General features: G+C 41.9%; 1 protein-coding gene across 1 annotated transcript in view; it reads left to right on the top strand.

Annotated features, from left to right (window-relative positions):
• Window positions 1-15,744, top strand: part of ARHGAP32 (Rho GTPase activating protein 32) — a 118,167-nt gene that overhangs the window by 75,995 nt on the left and 26,428 nt on the right. The window contains 1 exon segment of the mRNA XM_070400005.1: window positions 3,615-3,696. Coding sequence (XP_070256106.1) covers window positions 3,615-3,696 — 82 coding nt within the window.

Here is a 15,744-nt window from a genome sequence, read left to right as displayed (position 1 = left end):
ACATTTACAGGTAAACGAATTATTATTAAACGTAAAGGGAGTAAATACGAAAGACATGCTAGCTACTTGACTGGTATCTGTGCTGATTACTTCCACCTTGTACACGGGCACTATATGGTCAAAATACTGCACAGCAGGCTGTCCTGCATCCCTTCCCAACGCCGCATTCAGTTGTGTTAGGCTGGTAGCTCCAAACCAGCCAACTCCATAAATCAAGGCCTTTCCTCCCCGAAGAGCCTGTTGTTAAACATTTACCCTTTGGTCCACGGACCGACGCTCCAACCACTGACCCAAACCGGCCAGTGATGGGGTTTGTTCTTTTTCTACCTCCTTAAGGTGTAATGTTAGGTTTTTATTTGTGTATTTCCTGGTTTCTTGAAGTAGGCCTGTATTGCTATAAATTCCCTCGTAGTACTGATTTTGCTGCATCCCAGGAATTATAATATGTCATATTTTCATTTTCATTTGGCTCTGTGTATCTTTTGAGTTTGTTTTTTTTACACTTCTTCTTTGACCCAGTAGTTGTTCTGTAGCATGTTGTTTAATCTCTACATACTTGTGATTTTTTTCAGCTTCCTTCCTATAGTTGATTTCTAGTTTCATACCATTTTGATCACACTGGGTGCTTGTTATGATTTTAGTCTTCTTAAATTTATTAGACTTGTCTTCTGTCCCAACATAATGATCTCTCCTTGAGAATGGCCCACGTGCACTTGAGAAGAATGTGCATTCTGTTGTTTTGGATGGAAATGTCTAATACATCTACTAAGTCCAACTGCTCTGTGTCATTTAAGGCCACTGTTTCCATGTAGACTCTGTGTGGGTGATCTGTCCATTAACAATTTCTCCCTTTAGGTCTATTAATAATTGCTTTATACATTTTCATGCTCCAAAGTTGTGTATATATATATATATGTGTGTGTGTGTGTGTGTGTGTGTGTGTGTGTGTGTGTATATATGTGTGTATAGGAAGCTGTCGTCAGACAGAGTGCCCTTGACACTATATATTTGTTGTGGTGGTGTTTTGTTAATCCTCACCCAAGGATATTTTTCCATTGATTTTTAAAAATTATTTTTTTATTGATTTCAGAAAGGAAGGGAGAGGGAGAGAGAGATAGAAACATCAGTGATGAGAGAGAATCATTGATTGGCTGCCTCTGTATGCCCCACACTGGGGATCAAGCTCACAACCCAGGCATATGCCCTGAATGGGAATCAACTGTGACCTTCTGTTCACAGGCTGATGCTTAGCCACTGAGCCACGCCAACTGGGCTCCATTGATTTTTAGAGAGAGTGGAAGGGAGGGGGGAGAGAGAGAGAGAACCCTTCGGTCTGTGGGCTGACAGTCTAACCACTGAGCCAAACTGGCTAGGGCAGGTGCTTATATATTAATAACTGTTAAATTTTCTTGATAGATTGTCTCCTTTATCATTATAACATGTCCATATTTGTCTCTTTTACCTTTTTTTTGGTCATGAAATCTACTTTGATGTAAAAATGACTGCATCTTCTTTACTCTGGATGTCATTTGCTTGGAGCATCATCTTTCACCCATTGACATTGAGCTTATGTTTTCTTTTGTAGCTGAGAAGGGTCTCCTGAAGGCAAGTGTGCAGTTGGGTCCTGTTTTTTTGTTGTTGTTTTTATTGTTTTGTTTTTTAAATCTGTTCTGCTACTCTATGTCTTTTGATTGGTGGTTTTCCTTTGTAGGTTACTGTCTTTTTCCCCTTGGCTGCCTTGAATTTAGAAACTAGGCTAGCTGCTTTCACACAATTATCTAATATTATCCCCATTTTTACAAATGTAAGAAACTGAGACAGAGGATAAGAAATTTGCTCCAGATCACAGCGCCTTAGCAAATGTGCAAGCTAAGTTTAGAGCCTGGTCTTTTCTCCATAGCAGATTGCAGAAATGTTTACAAATGGAAATGAATTAGACTTTTACGGAAATATTTGATAGTGAGGACACTTAATACACACACATGCAAAAGGTGGTATTATGTGCCATGAATATGTGCCTAAGGGAGGAGCTGCAGCCCTCTAGGTCTTCTCGCATCCAACACACTGGGAGAATAGTGTGTTATTAGCAGGGGGGGGGGGGGGGGGGTTTACTGTGTGTAGTCTGTCCCCTTTAATTCTTATAACAGCCTTTATGAACTCGGTGCTATTATTATGTTTAGATGAATAAACTGAAGCAGAGAGGCTTTGTTACAAACCCGATGGAGTAAGTGGCAGTCGGAGAGCTGACCCCAGGTGCTGTTACTCTCCTGGCTGTGCTGTTAACTGTTTATATCACATGCCCTCTCGTAATGACTGATTTGTGTAAGAGAGAACGGGAAGGATTTGTCACACTGATTCTTATCTCACGTCGATTCTTATCTGGCTCTAACCAGGCTTGTAAGAATTTCTGCTTGTTTAGTTAGATAGGAAGCTCAATAAAACGTCATATAGAATAAAACAAATACTTAATCCCAAGTTCAGATCTTTCAGACAAAACTGATAATTGTTAATAACCCCCTTTTAGCTCATGATAACTGGTTACATCCTTATAATCTTAAGAACAACCATAAAATATTGATCCAGAAATTGGAATGATAATGCAGCCAGTGAGTGCGTGAGAATAATCCCACACAGATGGGAAGGCTGCAGCTCAGAGCGCGAGGATGAGTCATGGTCTTGGGAGACCGTCGCCTGCTTCCCCAGAGTCTGTCAGCAGAGGGATGTGCAAAGTGATGTGATTTTCATGTTTTAGCCTTAACATCTGCTACATGGCAGCTCGATTATATTCCTCTTGAGGGAAACATCTATAAACATGGGTAAAGATTGCCTTTTTACTCATGTTTCCAGGCTGCTTCGCTCTGTAGTCATTCTGTTGGCTGCACTGTACAGTCTCTCTGGGTGACTTGGTGCTCAGCACTTTCCCAGGATTTGATCTTCTTAGGATTTGACCTCTGCCACGAGTAATTCTACCAGGTCAAAGTGATGTGTTTCTCAAAGCCAGATTCTGTCACCCCTGTGGAGATTGGCTCTTTCCTCTCTCTTCCTTTCCCACTTATCCACACACCACTAGTTCTTCAAGGACAGTAAGAACCAGGATTTTCAATGAGCAGTTGTTTAACCAATTTATTTTAGTTTTGTCATTTTTTTTTCATGAAACATGTGGAAGAATGAAAAAAATTTGGAAGGTGGCTTAGTGTAGGTTTCCATTAAATCAGAGGGAAGATAATAAATAGAAAAATTCATAGTAGAGATAGTAACACAACTAGATTGAAATGTCAGCAGAGTAAATCATTGAGAGGTAAAAATGATAACTACTACATGCATAGGTTAGCATCAGACTCAATATTTTAATTGGTGTAAAGAAGTGTGGAAAATTAAAAGCTAAAACTTAAAAAGCAGACTTAGCTATTTGGACAATTAAAACACATAGCTCTATACTCATAGCAACAGATTGTTTCATTATTTGTTTGTGTGATTGGTATCATCTGTGATTTAGTCTTGGAATAATAGGGTCAGTTGGGAGGGACTGTGGAGTCATTACGGGAATTGAATTGGCGCTGTTCACACCCTGCTCTGCTCTCTGGTTTAGAATATCTCTTTGCTGCTTTTCTCAGGTGGGACTCTTCCCTGGACACTGTGTGGAGTTAATTAATCAGAAAGTCCCCCAGTCAGTGACCAACTCAGTGCCAAAACCAGGTGAGTACACTCATCAGCGTGGTATTTTACCAACTGCCTAAACGTACAGACTTCCTCTTCTAGTCAAGCACGTAGCTTGCTTTGCAATACTTTGTATTTCTCGACATAATATGCATTCTTAATTTTATGTGGCTTTGATTTTAAGTGATTTTTAAAATTTTATTTCTCTCTTGGTCATTTTACCAAAGTTTACGCGCATTTAAAATTGTAGACAACTTTTTTTTTAATGTATTTTATTCATTTTTTACAGAGAGGAAGGGAGAGGGATAGAGAGTTAGAAACATCGATGAGAGAGAAACATCGATCAGCTGCCTCCTGCACACTCCCACTGGGGATGTGCCCGCAACCCAGGTACATGCCCTTGGCCAGAATCGAACCCGGGACCCCTCAGTCCGCAGGCCGACGCTCTATCCACTGAGCCAAACCGGTCTCGGCAATTTTAGACAACTTTAAAGAACTCTTTGCTCCACTAAGCTTTGTCATTATTTGTTTTTACAATTACATAGTAGGAATATAGCTTCTTAGTGAATAAAATGATGAAAGAAAATACTTTCAAAGAACTGACAGAGAAATAGAATGATTAGCTGAAACTTAATAGATGAAGGGGATGTATAGTTTATCGGTGCTTGTGAGTTTCAAAACTATTTTAAACAACATATCTTACTTATATAAGCATATGTATGGTGCTATATAAATATGTGGAATTTTTTACAAATAATTAAAGCAATGTTAAAGTTTTGGGTTTTTTGGGGTGATATCTTGCCAAATCCTACAGAGTATCTAGTCTGGAACTTGTTAATGTGATAGTATGGTCAGTACTCTGAAATTATTACAATTTAACATCACAAATTTATTGTGATTTCTTGTACATTGTTTCACACAGTCTTGCTCTACAAGCTCAACTTTTATTAGTTATTAAGCCTCATCTTTGATCATTTTGCCTCAGAGACATACTGTAAGTGAGTTTTTAAAAATTAGTTTATTATTGGTATTAAACTGTATCAATCAAAGACTTTCTCGTGTTTTGAATGAGAAAGTAACATTTCCAATTGTGATAACTTCCAGAAGCTTTTAAAACGTGAGCGAGTTGACCAGTTATTGGTATTTCTGGGAAACAGGTTTCTATGAATAGACTTGCATGGCATTGTTAATTCTAAATCAGTAATGACGCAGAATGACAGCACCCCTTCAAAAGCTCCTGTCTTCTCTTCTGAGAGCAGCACCCCAGGGCTGTCCTGGGGAAATGTGCCTTCTTGATACATTTTGTAAAGGACGAGATGTGAGTTCTGCCAGCCTCAAGCTTGTTTCACACTTTAAAACGGTCTCTGCCTGCAGTTTATTTTTACCACCACCATCTGTCCCTGCTGGATGCCAGATCTGAAAGATGGAGCTACAGTTTGATACTGAAATGCAAAGCTCCCTATATTCCGGCACAACAAGGGACACAGGAAACAATTTCCCTTTGGAGCTCTTCTTAATGTTCCCAAATGTTCAATTATTTGTGGACGTAAAAATAAAATTAATGGGTCACCGTGTCCTGCTGGGAGTTTACTGAGCAGTGGGTCTACTTATTGATTTCTTCCTTCAAGTTCTTCATGCTCTCAACTATTATCTCTTCATTTATTTCTTTTGTGCAATTCTCTGTCTCCCTGTTCTTTTACACGTCAGTTGTCAGTTATGTCCTTTGATACTGACTCACACATCCTCTCTTTCAGGTTTGGGTACTTTCTAGTGACCTGTCTTATAGTTCACTGACCCTTTCCTCTGTGTAGGCATCTCTCAAGGCGCCTAATAAGTTCTTACATTCTCAGCTCATGTATTTCATTTCTAGGATCAACATTGGGTCTTTTTTATAATCTCCAAAGATGAATTCTCTCATCTTCTGACATTATTTACCTTTTCCTCCACAAAGAAAGAACTAGGAGTCGGGAGAGGGAAGGAGGAGAGAGTGAGAAGTGGGGAGAAAAGGTGAAGACAGAAGAAAAGCAAAGCTTACTCTTGAGGCATGAACTTCTAAAAATAAAGGACTAGGGAATTCAGACAAACCTTCCTTGAGAAGAGTTAGCAAATTTGGACCAACATGAAATTCTCTCTTTGAAGCATTTGAGAATCAATAAGGTAGTAAGCAGGTACTGAGTAAGGCTAAGCAGAAGGAAATCGGTGGAGTGTGACGATGGAGACATTCTTTCCCTCCTGGATCTCCTGGTAGAGTAGAGAGAGTCAATCCTGGGGGGTGGGGAGAGACAAAAATTGGAGCTCAGAGCCCAGGAGGGCATATGGTAAATGCCCTAAGCTTTGAAGTTGGGATTTTTGTGGAAATTGAAAACTGATTCTAAAATGTAGATGGAAATGCAGAGCCGGAAGTACTCCAGACCATTTGGAAGAACAAGAAAGTGGGACACTTACTATAATAGACACCAAGATTTATTGTGAAAGCTTCACTAATTAAGATACTGGTATTGACATAAGGATTGACAGTTAGATCAGTGGAACAGAACAGAGTTCAGAAACCAGCCTGTGTACACAGACCCTGATTTATAATAGAAGCGGCGTTGCCCAGCGTTGTCAAAAGGCAGTCATTTCAGTGAATGGTGTTAGGTCACCTGGACAGATTTTCTATCTGGTCCTTATTTAACCCCATACACAAAATCCTTTCCAGGAGAATTATACATCTGTATGTGAAAGATAAAACTACTGAAAGGTAATGCAGTCGACTATCCTCATGCCATATTTTCATGATCTTAAGTTAAATATAATTGAAAAGCTTAGTAATTAAAATTAAAGTTCAGACCACTGTCATAATATGCTATGAAGATAGTGAGGAGGGCAAATCACGAAGTGGGAACACATTGGCAGTGCACGTATCTGAGAAAAGTCAGGCAACCAGGCTGCAGAAAGAAGCAAATAAGAAGACAGATACATTGATTTTTTTAAATGAGTAAAAACTTGCACAGGTACTTCACAACAATTGTCCCAAATGCTCAATAAGCATGTGATAGGATGTTCAACCTCATTAATCTTTAGGGAAATGCAAGTTAATACTTTATTGCTTCATATACACACCCACCAGAATGGCTAACATTTAAGAGTAGCAACACCAGAAGTTGGTAAGGATATAAATCTGTGGGAATTCTCATACCCTGCTGGTGGGACAAACATTCTTCATACACTCTTAGGTCTATATAGAATGTAACTAGCAGCCTTATTCCTAATTGTCAAAAAACGAGAAAAACTCAAAGGTATGTCCGTAGAGGCGTGGGTAAATAAAGGCATGCCCGTTCAGTGGACTTCTCCATACCAGGGGAACTGGAAGGGGGTACGGTTCTATGGATGAGTCTCACAAACATAAACGCTGATGAGGAAGCCTGGTCTCCATGCACGATCACACCATGAAATGCCACCAAGCAGAGAGAGAGTTCAAAGACACGGAGTCGGAGCCCGTTCTGTGGTGGTGGAAGTTACACAGTCCTTCACGGGACCCACACAGTTCGCTAAGTATTGAGAGAAAAATAACAAGTGATCTCTCCTGTGCCATCGGCAGCTATTCAGTGACAGAGCAGAGTGCCTTTCAGCCCGCCATATATTTTAGCTTCTCAATTTGAACTAATTGTGGTCTCAGAGGAAGTCACCAAAGCAGCCCAGAGGTCCCATAGACTCAACTTCTCCCAGTTGTCACACTCACACAACTACGTATATAGGACAGTATCAAAACCAGAAAGTCGGCATTGTTCAATCCTGGTGAGCTAGACTACAGACCGTGCTCCGATGTCGCCAGCTTTGCACAACCGTTTTTCTTACCACACATTTCTAGGTGGCAGAGAGAGTGCAGCCTTTTGGGGTTCAAGTTCAAGTTACTGTTATTAAGTAGTTCTGCAGACCATTGTGGAGTTGATTTATCCCACCCTGTGTTTGTATGTTGGGTTATATGAGGGGATAATGAGTTGTGCTAAGTGTTCCCAGGGCAGCTTTTCTACAGGATAGATTTCCCCTCCTCCTCCTTCTTTCTGCCTTTTCTTCAGCTTTCTCTTTTCTTTCCCCTTCCCCGGCCCCCCCCCCCCCATTCCCCCCTTGCAGTCTCCAGTACTGACCAAGAAAAGGGTGGGAGGAGGGGTGCTTTTCATTTAAATTTTCACAAAAGAAGGGGGGCTTTGAGTTCTCTGCTCTGAATAAACATAAGCGCCTCATTTCGTACACAGTAAAATGGGAACCTCCACAGCCTTTGCATTGGTCAGAATTTACATGTTTTTTGTTCCTGCTGCACAGTAGAGTTCTCTGTGGCCTTTCATATTTTAAAATCGCATCAATTCACTGTTTTTTCTCCATTGTGCCTTACCCTTTATAAGCAATTTTGTATTCAGAGCTGTATTCAGAGAGGAGGGAAAGAGGGAGTTTGATCTATAGCGGAAGACCTTGGCAGGGTCCTGAGAAGGACCCTAAGGATCTTGAATCAGGCAGCTCCTACCTGTGAGGCCTGGCAGTGGCTGGATCCCTCTGTCTTGGCTTCCTCCCCTCTGGTTTGGGATGTTGGAATCGGCTTCCTAGGGTTGTAATGAAGACTGTCAAGTGCGTGGATCGTGCCTGGCACCTGTGTTTATCAAAAACTAGTTCCTCAATGTGGATTTGCATGGGTGTTAGTAAAAAGTCATTTGGAACAGCAAATACGTTAACCTCTTCCAATTCATTTATTTCTTCAAGTAATTATAATAGGGTTAACAGTACAGTGCCTCGTATAAATATTGACTCTCATAAGTATTTACATAAGTCGAGTTACAGTTTTAACATTTGGTCAGAGTGTCAAGGAGGAGGCCATACTCAGGAAAATTTGTTTAATTCTAGATTTTCAATTCTGAAAAAAACACACAAAACTATTATATTTTACCCTGAGATGCTCAAGAGATTGCTGTCTGTGAGGATTTTTCACACAGAGGCAGTATGAATTGACACTTTTTAAAACATGCTGTTAGAACAACAACCGCAGCTTATCACCAGCAAAGATATTAAAGGGTATGTTTTCTCAGCCTGTTGCTGCCAGTGTCAGGAGTCAGCCTTTCACTGGCAATACTTCCTGCACGATCCATGGCTTCTCTCATTTATTGGGGCCTTCAGTACCCTCACTTTCCCTGGATCCACTTCTCCCGACCGAGTGGCGTAGCTTTGGAAAGAGTAAAAACAACACCGAACGTCAAGTTCTGCTGGGAGTTCTGAGCAGGAAGTTCACCTGGTGAGGCCGAGGGGAGGGGTGGGGCTGGGCTGGAGCAGCCTGTTTTGCCAGTGGGAGTGCCGGCGGGGCGCTTGGGGGAGGCTGCGACTCAGGACCTGCTGAGAAGGGAGGACTCAGCCCTGCAGGCAGGAGCTCTTACCCCCACACAGGGGGCGAGGCTTCCTAGGAACTAAAAGCCGCCGATGCGGGGGGGGGCCTGGAGACAGACGGAGCAGGAGCCTGAGAGCCTGTGGGGTCTGACTTGGAAAGGTCTGAGCAGGCGATCACGCTTCATTCTGTCGGCGGCTGCATAGACTGCAGAGCTGCTGTTTCCCGGCGAGTCCCTGCTGAGTGCAGTCATTTGGAATAATCTTAAGTATTGATCCTCAAACCTGTGCCACCGCAAAAGGTAAGGCTACCTCAACTAAATTCAGACGTTCCCTCCAACAGCATCCGGAATGTTTCACGGTGACTGTTTTTGCGTTTTATTTGGGCACATGTGTCCTTGGTGGCTTTGAAGCGAATGGCTGGTGAGTGTTTGGAATGTCTAGAAATTGCATAGCTGAGGCTTCATGCTTGTAGAGGGATCATCATTTTTTTTGAAGTCGGTTGTACCACGTACGGGCTGGGCAATGTATCTCTTTCCTAGTCGGGCATTACCCATTTTTCTATTGGAAATCAGCTTCTGTCTTAATGTTTTCTAGACCTTAAGTTATTGCACGAACGTTTTTATGATGAAAAAAGCCTACCTGTGCTTCACAAGCCACCAGTATAAATCATTTAAATCCTTTCCTGGTGGGTTAGTGTAGCATCGGCAGCACGGATTTACTAAAGAGGCTGCTCAAATTAGCAGGAGGAAGTAACCCTTCTGCCCTGTTACCTCCCATGTTGTGTGTTTTTTCCTCGTTGGCATTGGTGAGGATCGCCAGCTCTGTCCATGAAATACTTGTGCTAGTGTGTTTCTTCCTGCAGGGATTTCCTGCCACTGGGGTAGCAGTCCGCGTCTCTACGGACCTTCTTTAGCCCTTTCATGAACATAGCAGGGACACCAGAGTTTTCCCTGAACCAATCACAGGTCAGCCCTGTTAAGAATTTGAGCACCCCTCCCCACCCCTGCCAGAAAAGTTCTACTGTTTAAATGATATCAACATTTTAATTTTCAAAACTGTCAATGGGGCGAGGGGGGGTTCAAATTTCAGAGCTCTTTTTCATTGTCAGCTCTAAAAAACCCTACACTTGTAGCTCATGTTCATGGTTTGAGACCAGAACTTACCTCTTTTACAGTATCATGTAGTAATTAATACTTTATAAGTATTCAGTGGAAGAGAGCAGAAGTCTGAGGTTTCTGAGGTTCAGTTCACATTGAAGAGCATGACAGGAGGAGGGGCTGGAAAATGACTGTGTGCGCGCCTTCCTGATGGTCCCAGCCCTGACTCAGGAGGGACACCCAGGGCCCGTGGAACCTGGTTTGCAAAGCCTCAGGTTCTGGTTAGCTCTGTGCCATGCAGGATCCTACAGGTTCTCAGACCAAAGGTCAAGAACAGCTGCAGTCATCAAAATCACCCCTGTGGATCGACACTTCCTGAGTGAGCGCTTGGCCTATTTCTAACTTCATGAAAGCATCATAGTGCTGTGATGTGTATTATGGTTGTCATTCTCACTGTGCATTTGCAGGAGCTGAGACTTAGGTAATTTGCTCAAGATCTTGCAAAATAGGAAGCTAAGGATTCAAACCCTCAGGTCTGTCTGTCGCAGAAGCCCATGTCCCTGTTCCCCAAGCGAAAGGTGAGGTCTTGCGTAGGGCAGATTCCAAGACGATTATTGCTTTCGGTAGAGTCTTCGTCATCAGTTCAATGCTCTCAAATATAGAAACGTTTCCCTCCAGCTCCTGAAAGGAAAAAAAAAAAGGAAAAGAAACAAACCCAACCCTTAGAAGCAAACAAAAACCACGTACATAGTCGTGTTCTACACCAAACTCCATAGCTTAACGAAGTGCAAGTGTGTGTGATATTAAAGGGAATATGATTACATTTTAGTCTAATTAAAAAAAAAATTTAATGCCGAAACCGGTTTGGCTCAGTGGATAGAGCGTCGGCCTGCGGACTGAAGGGTCCCAGGTTCGATTCCGGTCAAGGGCATGTACCTGGGTTGCGGGCACATCCCCAGTAGGAGATGTGCAGGAGGCAGCTGATCGATGTTTCTCTCTCACCGATGTTTCTAACTCTATCTCTCTCCCTTCCTCTCTGTATAAAATCAATAAAATATATTAAAAAAAAAATTCAAGACAAGAGAGTTTTCACACTGTTAAGCTTAAGGTTCTAAGTTTTCAGATACATTTCATAAGAGGAAACTTATAAATACATGTCCTCCTGGGGTAGTACTAGTATTTAAACTTTTGTCAAACAGTGCGAGTTCATCTTAGAAAAATAGGAACCCGGATTATTTTAAAATCCTTGGCAGAGTTGCTTGCATAGCCTGTGTCATATTCATCCTCCTAGTGTTGGGATCTGAGTGTCAGGAATTCATACCCACATCTTGTTTCCTCCTACTCGCCTCTGCTCAAATGCAAATCCTTTTTGTTCTGTATTTAGAAGTGCAGTCAGTCTTATATAACTGAGGTGGTAAAGTCACCACGTTAAATTTTGTTTTTTCTTTGCTCTTTTTATAAAGTTAAGGAACAACACCAATCACTTATTATTTAAATGTTTAATTTAAAATTTACAATAAAAATCAGTATCCGTTTTACTGAGGAAAATGTATAGCTTTTTTATATCTCCCTAAAAAGGCACGCAAGCTAAATTTGAACCTTCGTTGATATTTATTACTGAAATGTGTAGCGCCTGGAAAAGCAAATGTATTATGTAAATGACAAGAGTGTTTTAACCTGTGACCGGTTTCCCCAGGGAACAGTGACTTCTAAGGTCTGACGTAGCACGCCATCTCTGATTTATCACTCTATGTATTCTAGGAAGAGCAGCAGCATGACATGCTTTGGTTTCATCCTTAAGTGAGCAGAAGAAAGGTCCATTTTTATTCCAATCCCCAGGTATTTTTGTTAGCCACCAGTGTGTCTGGCTACATAGGAGTGGTACTGGAAAATCTTGCCCAGGGCACATGCCCGGGTTGTGGGCTCGATCCCCAGTATGGGACCTGCAGGAGGCAGCTGATCAATGATTCTCTCTCATCACTGATGTTTCTATCTCTCTCTCCCTCTCCTTCCTCTCTGAAATCAATAAAAATACATCTTTTTTTTTTAAAGGATTTTGAAAATGCCCCCTCTTCTCTCTCATGAGTAAGTGGAAGCCGATTTGATTAATGTGATTGCTAGTAGCTTCCTAGTTTTTCAGCCAAGAGCCATGACTGTCCGTGTTATTTTTAGTTCAGCATTGGGTAGACATGACATTTCTCAAATACCTGGTGTCCTCCCTCTGAGGATGGAATGTGCAGATACCAGAGCTGTCCCCGTTCCAGAGCCTCATCCCTGGGCTGGCCCCAGAGACGGTCCCCGGTAGTCCCGTGCAGCTGTTACGGCACCGGTTGGAGAATTGTGTGTCTCTTCTCCTCCCAAGCTGCTTATAATACAGTGATAAAAATGATTCTGTACTCTCTTCCACAATCACTTCAGCCCTATATCAAGATTTAACACTCAAGTTTTCCTAAAGACTTTCTTGGACATCTTGAGGGGGTGAGGAGAGATGACATCCAAGGCTGAAGCTGCTGAATTCCCGCTCTGAAGTGCAGACTACGTGCAGCAGTTCCCCGAGAGGCAGGAGGGGTTTGCATTGAGCACTGCCCTGGTGGGATGCAAGTTTTCCAAAGGCAGAACCTACAGAGATAATATTTACCGTTTTTTTCTCTCTTCCTAGAGTGAATTCTTAAACCTCATTCAAAAATTAACCTCTATAAAACATACGGCATCTATAGAGAAATAATATTATAAATGACCATTATATTGCTCACCAAGGTCTTCCTAGCAAATAAATCAATGAAACAAACAGTGGCGTATTGTATGGCATGAACAACAGTTGCGAATGGCTTTAACAATTAAAGAAGATAGTACGATTACGTGTTGGAAATAGTATAAGTATGTTGTGTAAATTAGTTATAAAAGGGCCCCTTACTATTATTTTAAGTTTTCATGGGGAAAAATGCATAATTTAATTTAAAAAGTGCTAAGCCTAACATACTATACATGAAACAGTAGCATTTTAAATGACCTTTCTATCTTAAGTTCTTATGCCAGCCCTTTCCAAGATGACTTAGCCTAATTTATGTTTTTGACGCTGCCTGCCAATGAAGTTTTAGATGGTGGCCTTTTTCCCTCCTGATAAATTTTCCTAAAACAAAGGTATTTTCCACAGACTTTAGAGCTTTCCATGCTTTATACTTTCTCAGTGTTTTATGATTTTTCAGCTGACAGCTAGAATTCATAAATTACTTGGCGAAATTCCTTCTTTTCTATTTTTAACCTGTGATCTAACCTGGTTAATTGCCCTGTCTAAAATCTTACAGCAAGTTTTTGGCAGAATCAGGACTAAAACCTTTATCTTCACATTTTCACTTGCTCATGCCTGGCCGGTATGAGGCATGATTGGACGGACGGCCTGCATCAGACTGTTTTATTTATTATTGGTGAGGTATAAAAGCTTTCAATTATTAGGCGATTGGTTCAAGGATGTATTTCTAAATCATCAACTAGAATTGCTAGCATTTTATGCTTACTGAATATTTTTATCACATACAAAAGCTATGTATTTAGATATTTCAGGATAGTACCAGATACACTAAGGAAAATGGATTGAAATATGAGTATTAGGTCATCTGGAAAATTAGATCTGGAAAATTAGAGAAGAGAGGAAGAGTATAAAGTGTCATTATCGTGATAACCTTTATTCCATTTAGAAGACATTACATGAATGTAATGGGAGATAAAATAGATTTTATTTAATATACCAGTCTATGAAAAACTATTATGGACTGAATTCTAGTGATTAGATACTGGTTTATATTTTGAGTTTAAATCATTCAGAGAGTGATGCTAACACAAAGTGAGTATAAATGAGCTACTGTTGTGGGCTTGATCCCTGGTCAGGGCACATACAAGAATCAGCTAATGAATGCATACATAATCGATGTTTCTTTCTTTTTCTCTTTCGCTCCCTTCCTCTCTCTCTAAAATCAGTCATAAAGTAAATAAATAAAAGAAATATGGCTGAAAGCAAAATACTCTACAACCCAATGATCCTACTCCTGAATGAGGATGCCAGAGTTCTCTCCCTCGTGCCCAGTGAGGCACTTAATGAGATTTTTCAATGAATTATCGATAGTAATAATAAAAACTTGGAAACTCTCTAAATGGCAGTCAGCAGGATAATGGAAATATAAGTTGTGGTATATCTATATACATAAAAGCCAAGTGACCGGGACGCCAGAACGACCAGTTGCTTTGATGTGCACTGTGTCCATGATCAGCCCCCCCACCCCAATCGGGGGCGGGGCCAGCTGGCCAACTGCCTGCGGCCCCTCCCCTTGGCTGGCCCACCCCATTCGGCCCCAATTGGGGCGGGCCAGCTGGACCCCACCCGTGCATGAATTCGTGCACCGGGCCTCTAGTATACCTATAAAGGAATGGCTGTGTTTAGGTCACCTGGGTCTCAGGGTGCCACCACTGTGATGGGGGTGTGTGGCAGTTGAGAGGGGAGCCCAGTTTGCAAGGTGCAGCCCCCACACCTGCTGCCACCTATTTCCTGTGGCTGCTGAAACTGCAGCGATATGGCCGGGAGGCTGGAGATACATCTTCACTGCTGCTCCCAGGGCTCCCCTGGTCTGAGCACTCCCGTAATTGGGGAGAGAGCCAGGTATGGGTGCTGCCTGCGGCTGCTGCTGCCTCTCTTATTCTCTGCTGGGCTGTGTGGTAAGGGCTGTACCCTGACTCCACTGACTGCTGCCATGTTGGTTGAGGCTGTGGGTTCAGCTGAGGTGTCTGGGAAATCAGGGTTGTCGGTTCTGTTCTGTCTGTGCCATTCTGCTTTCCCTTCACGTGCCAACACATTCACCTTCAGATGTACGGCTGTGGGCATCTTTCAGGAAATCTCACTGAGCAGAGGAACCTGGGTTGTGGGATAAAGGTCCTCCTAGTTGTTGATAGATGGAAGGGGGGGAGATGGGTACAGTGGGGTACGCTTGCTCTGCCATGATGCTCACAGTATTTCAAAGTATACAATAGGGACTTGGAATTTGGGAGGATAAGAAACTCTTAAATATCAGTTGCCTGTGCTTCTGTCCCCCTCTGTTAACTTTCTTCCAAATGCTCATTTAATCTGTGTTTGAAAACTCTGAGCAAAGAAGGATTTGTGTACAATTGTGAAAATCCATTTGACATGCTACACATTATACTCATACTTGATTGTTACCTGGGTTTGATCAGGACAACCTCTGCAGGTATTACGCATCCCACCCCTACCATCTCATTCTGTCAGCTTGACTCTGAATTTGCTACAGATCTTAGAATGGGATGCATGTAATCAATTAAGTGTAATGCTGAGGCCATTAACGGGCACCAATTAGCTTTCTTTAATGTCCTGAGAAATTAATTCAAAACAGTCTAGGAGGTTTCTGAGACTGGATTTAGAGAACTCTAGATTAGGTGAAGTATTAGGAAAAAGAAAAAATTTTTTTGGCTTTGCTAGAGAAATGTTTTACTTGGGTAATTTAAGACACCCAGTGCCCCATTTCTCCATGTCAAAGTTCACTGGGCTCACTGAACTGCCGTGAGGGTAGCTCTGTAAACTGGATATTGGTCTCATAAAGATTTGTGTTGGAGATACTGTGTGTCATACTGTTAAAGC

The sequence above is a fragment of the Myotis yumanensis genome, unplaced genomic scaffold (assembly GCF_028538775.1).
Source record: "Myotis yumanensis isolate MYYU_CA2020_CCGP unplaced genomic scaffold, mMyoYum1.0.hap1 SCAF_19, whole genome shotgun sequence".
Classification (NCBI taxonomy): domain Eukaryota; kingdom Metazoa; phylum Chordata; class Mammalia; order Chiroptera; family Vespertilionidae; genus Myotis; species Myotis yumanensis.
Note: the sequence above shows the minus strand (reverse complement) of the source record. Positions and strands in the feature narration are given on the sequence as shown.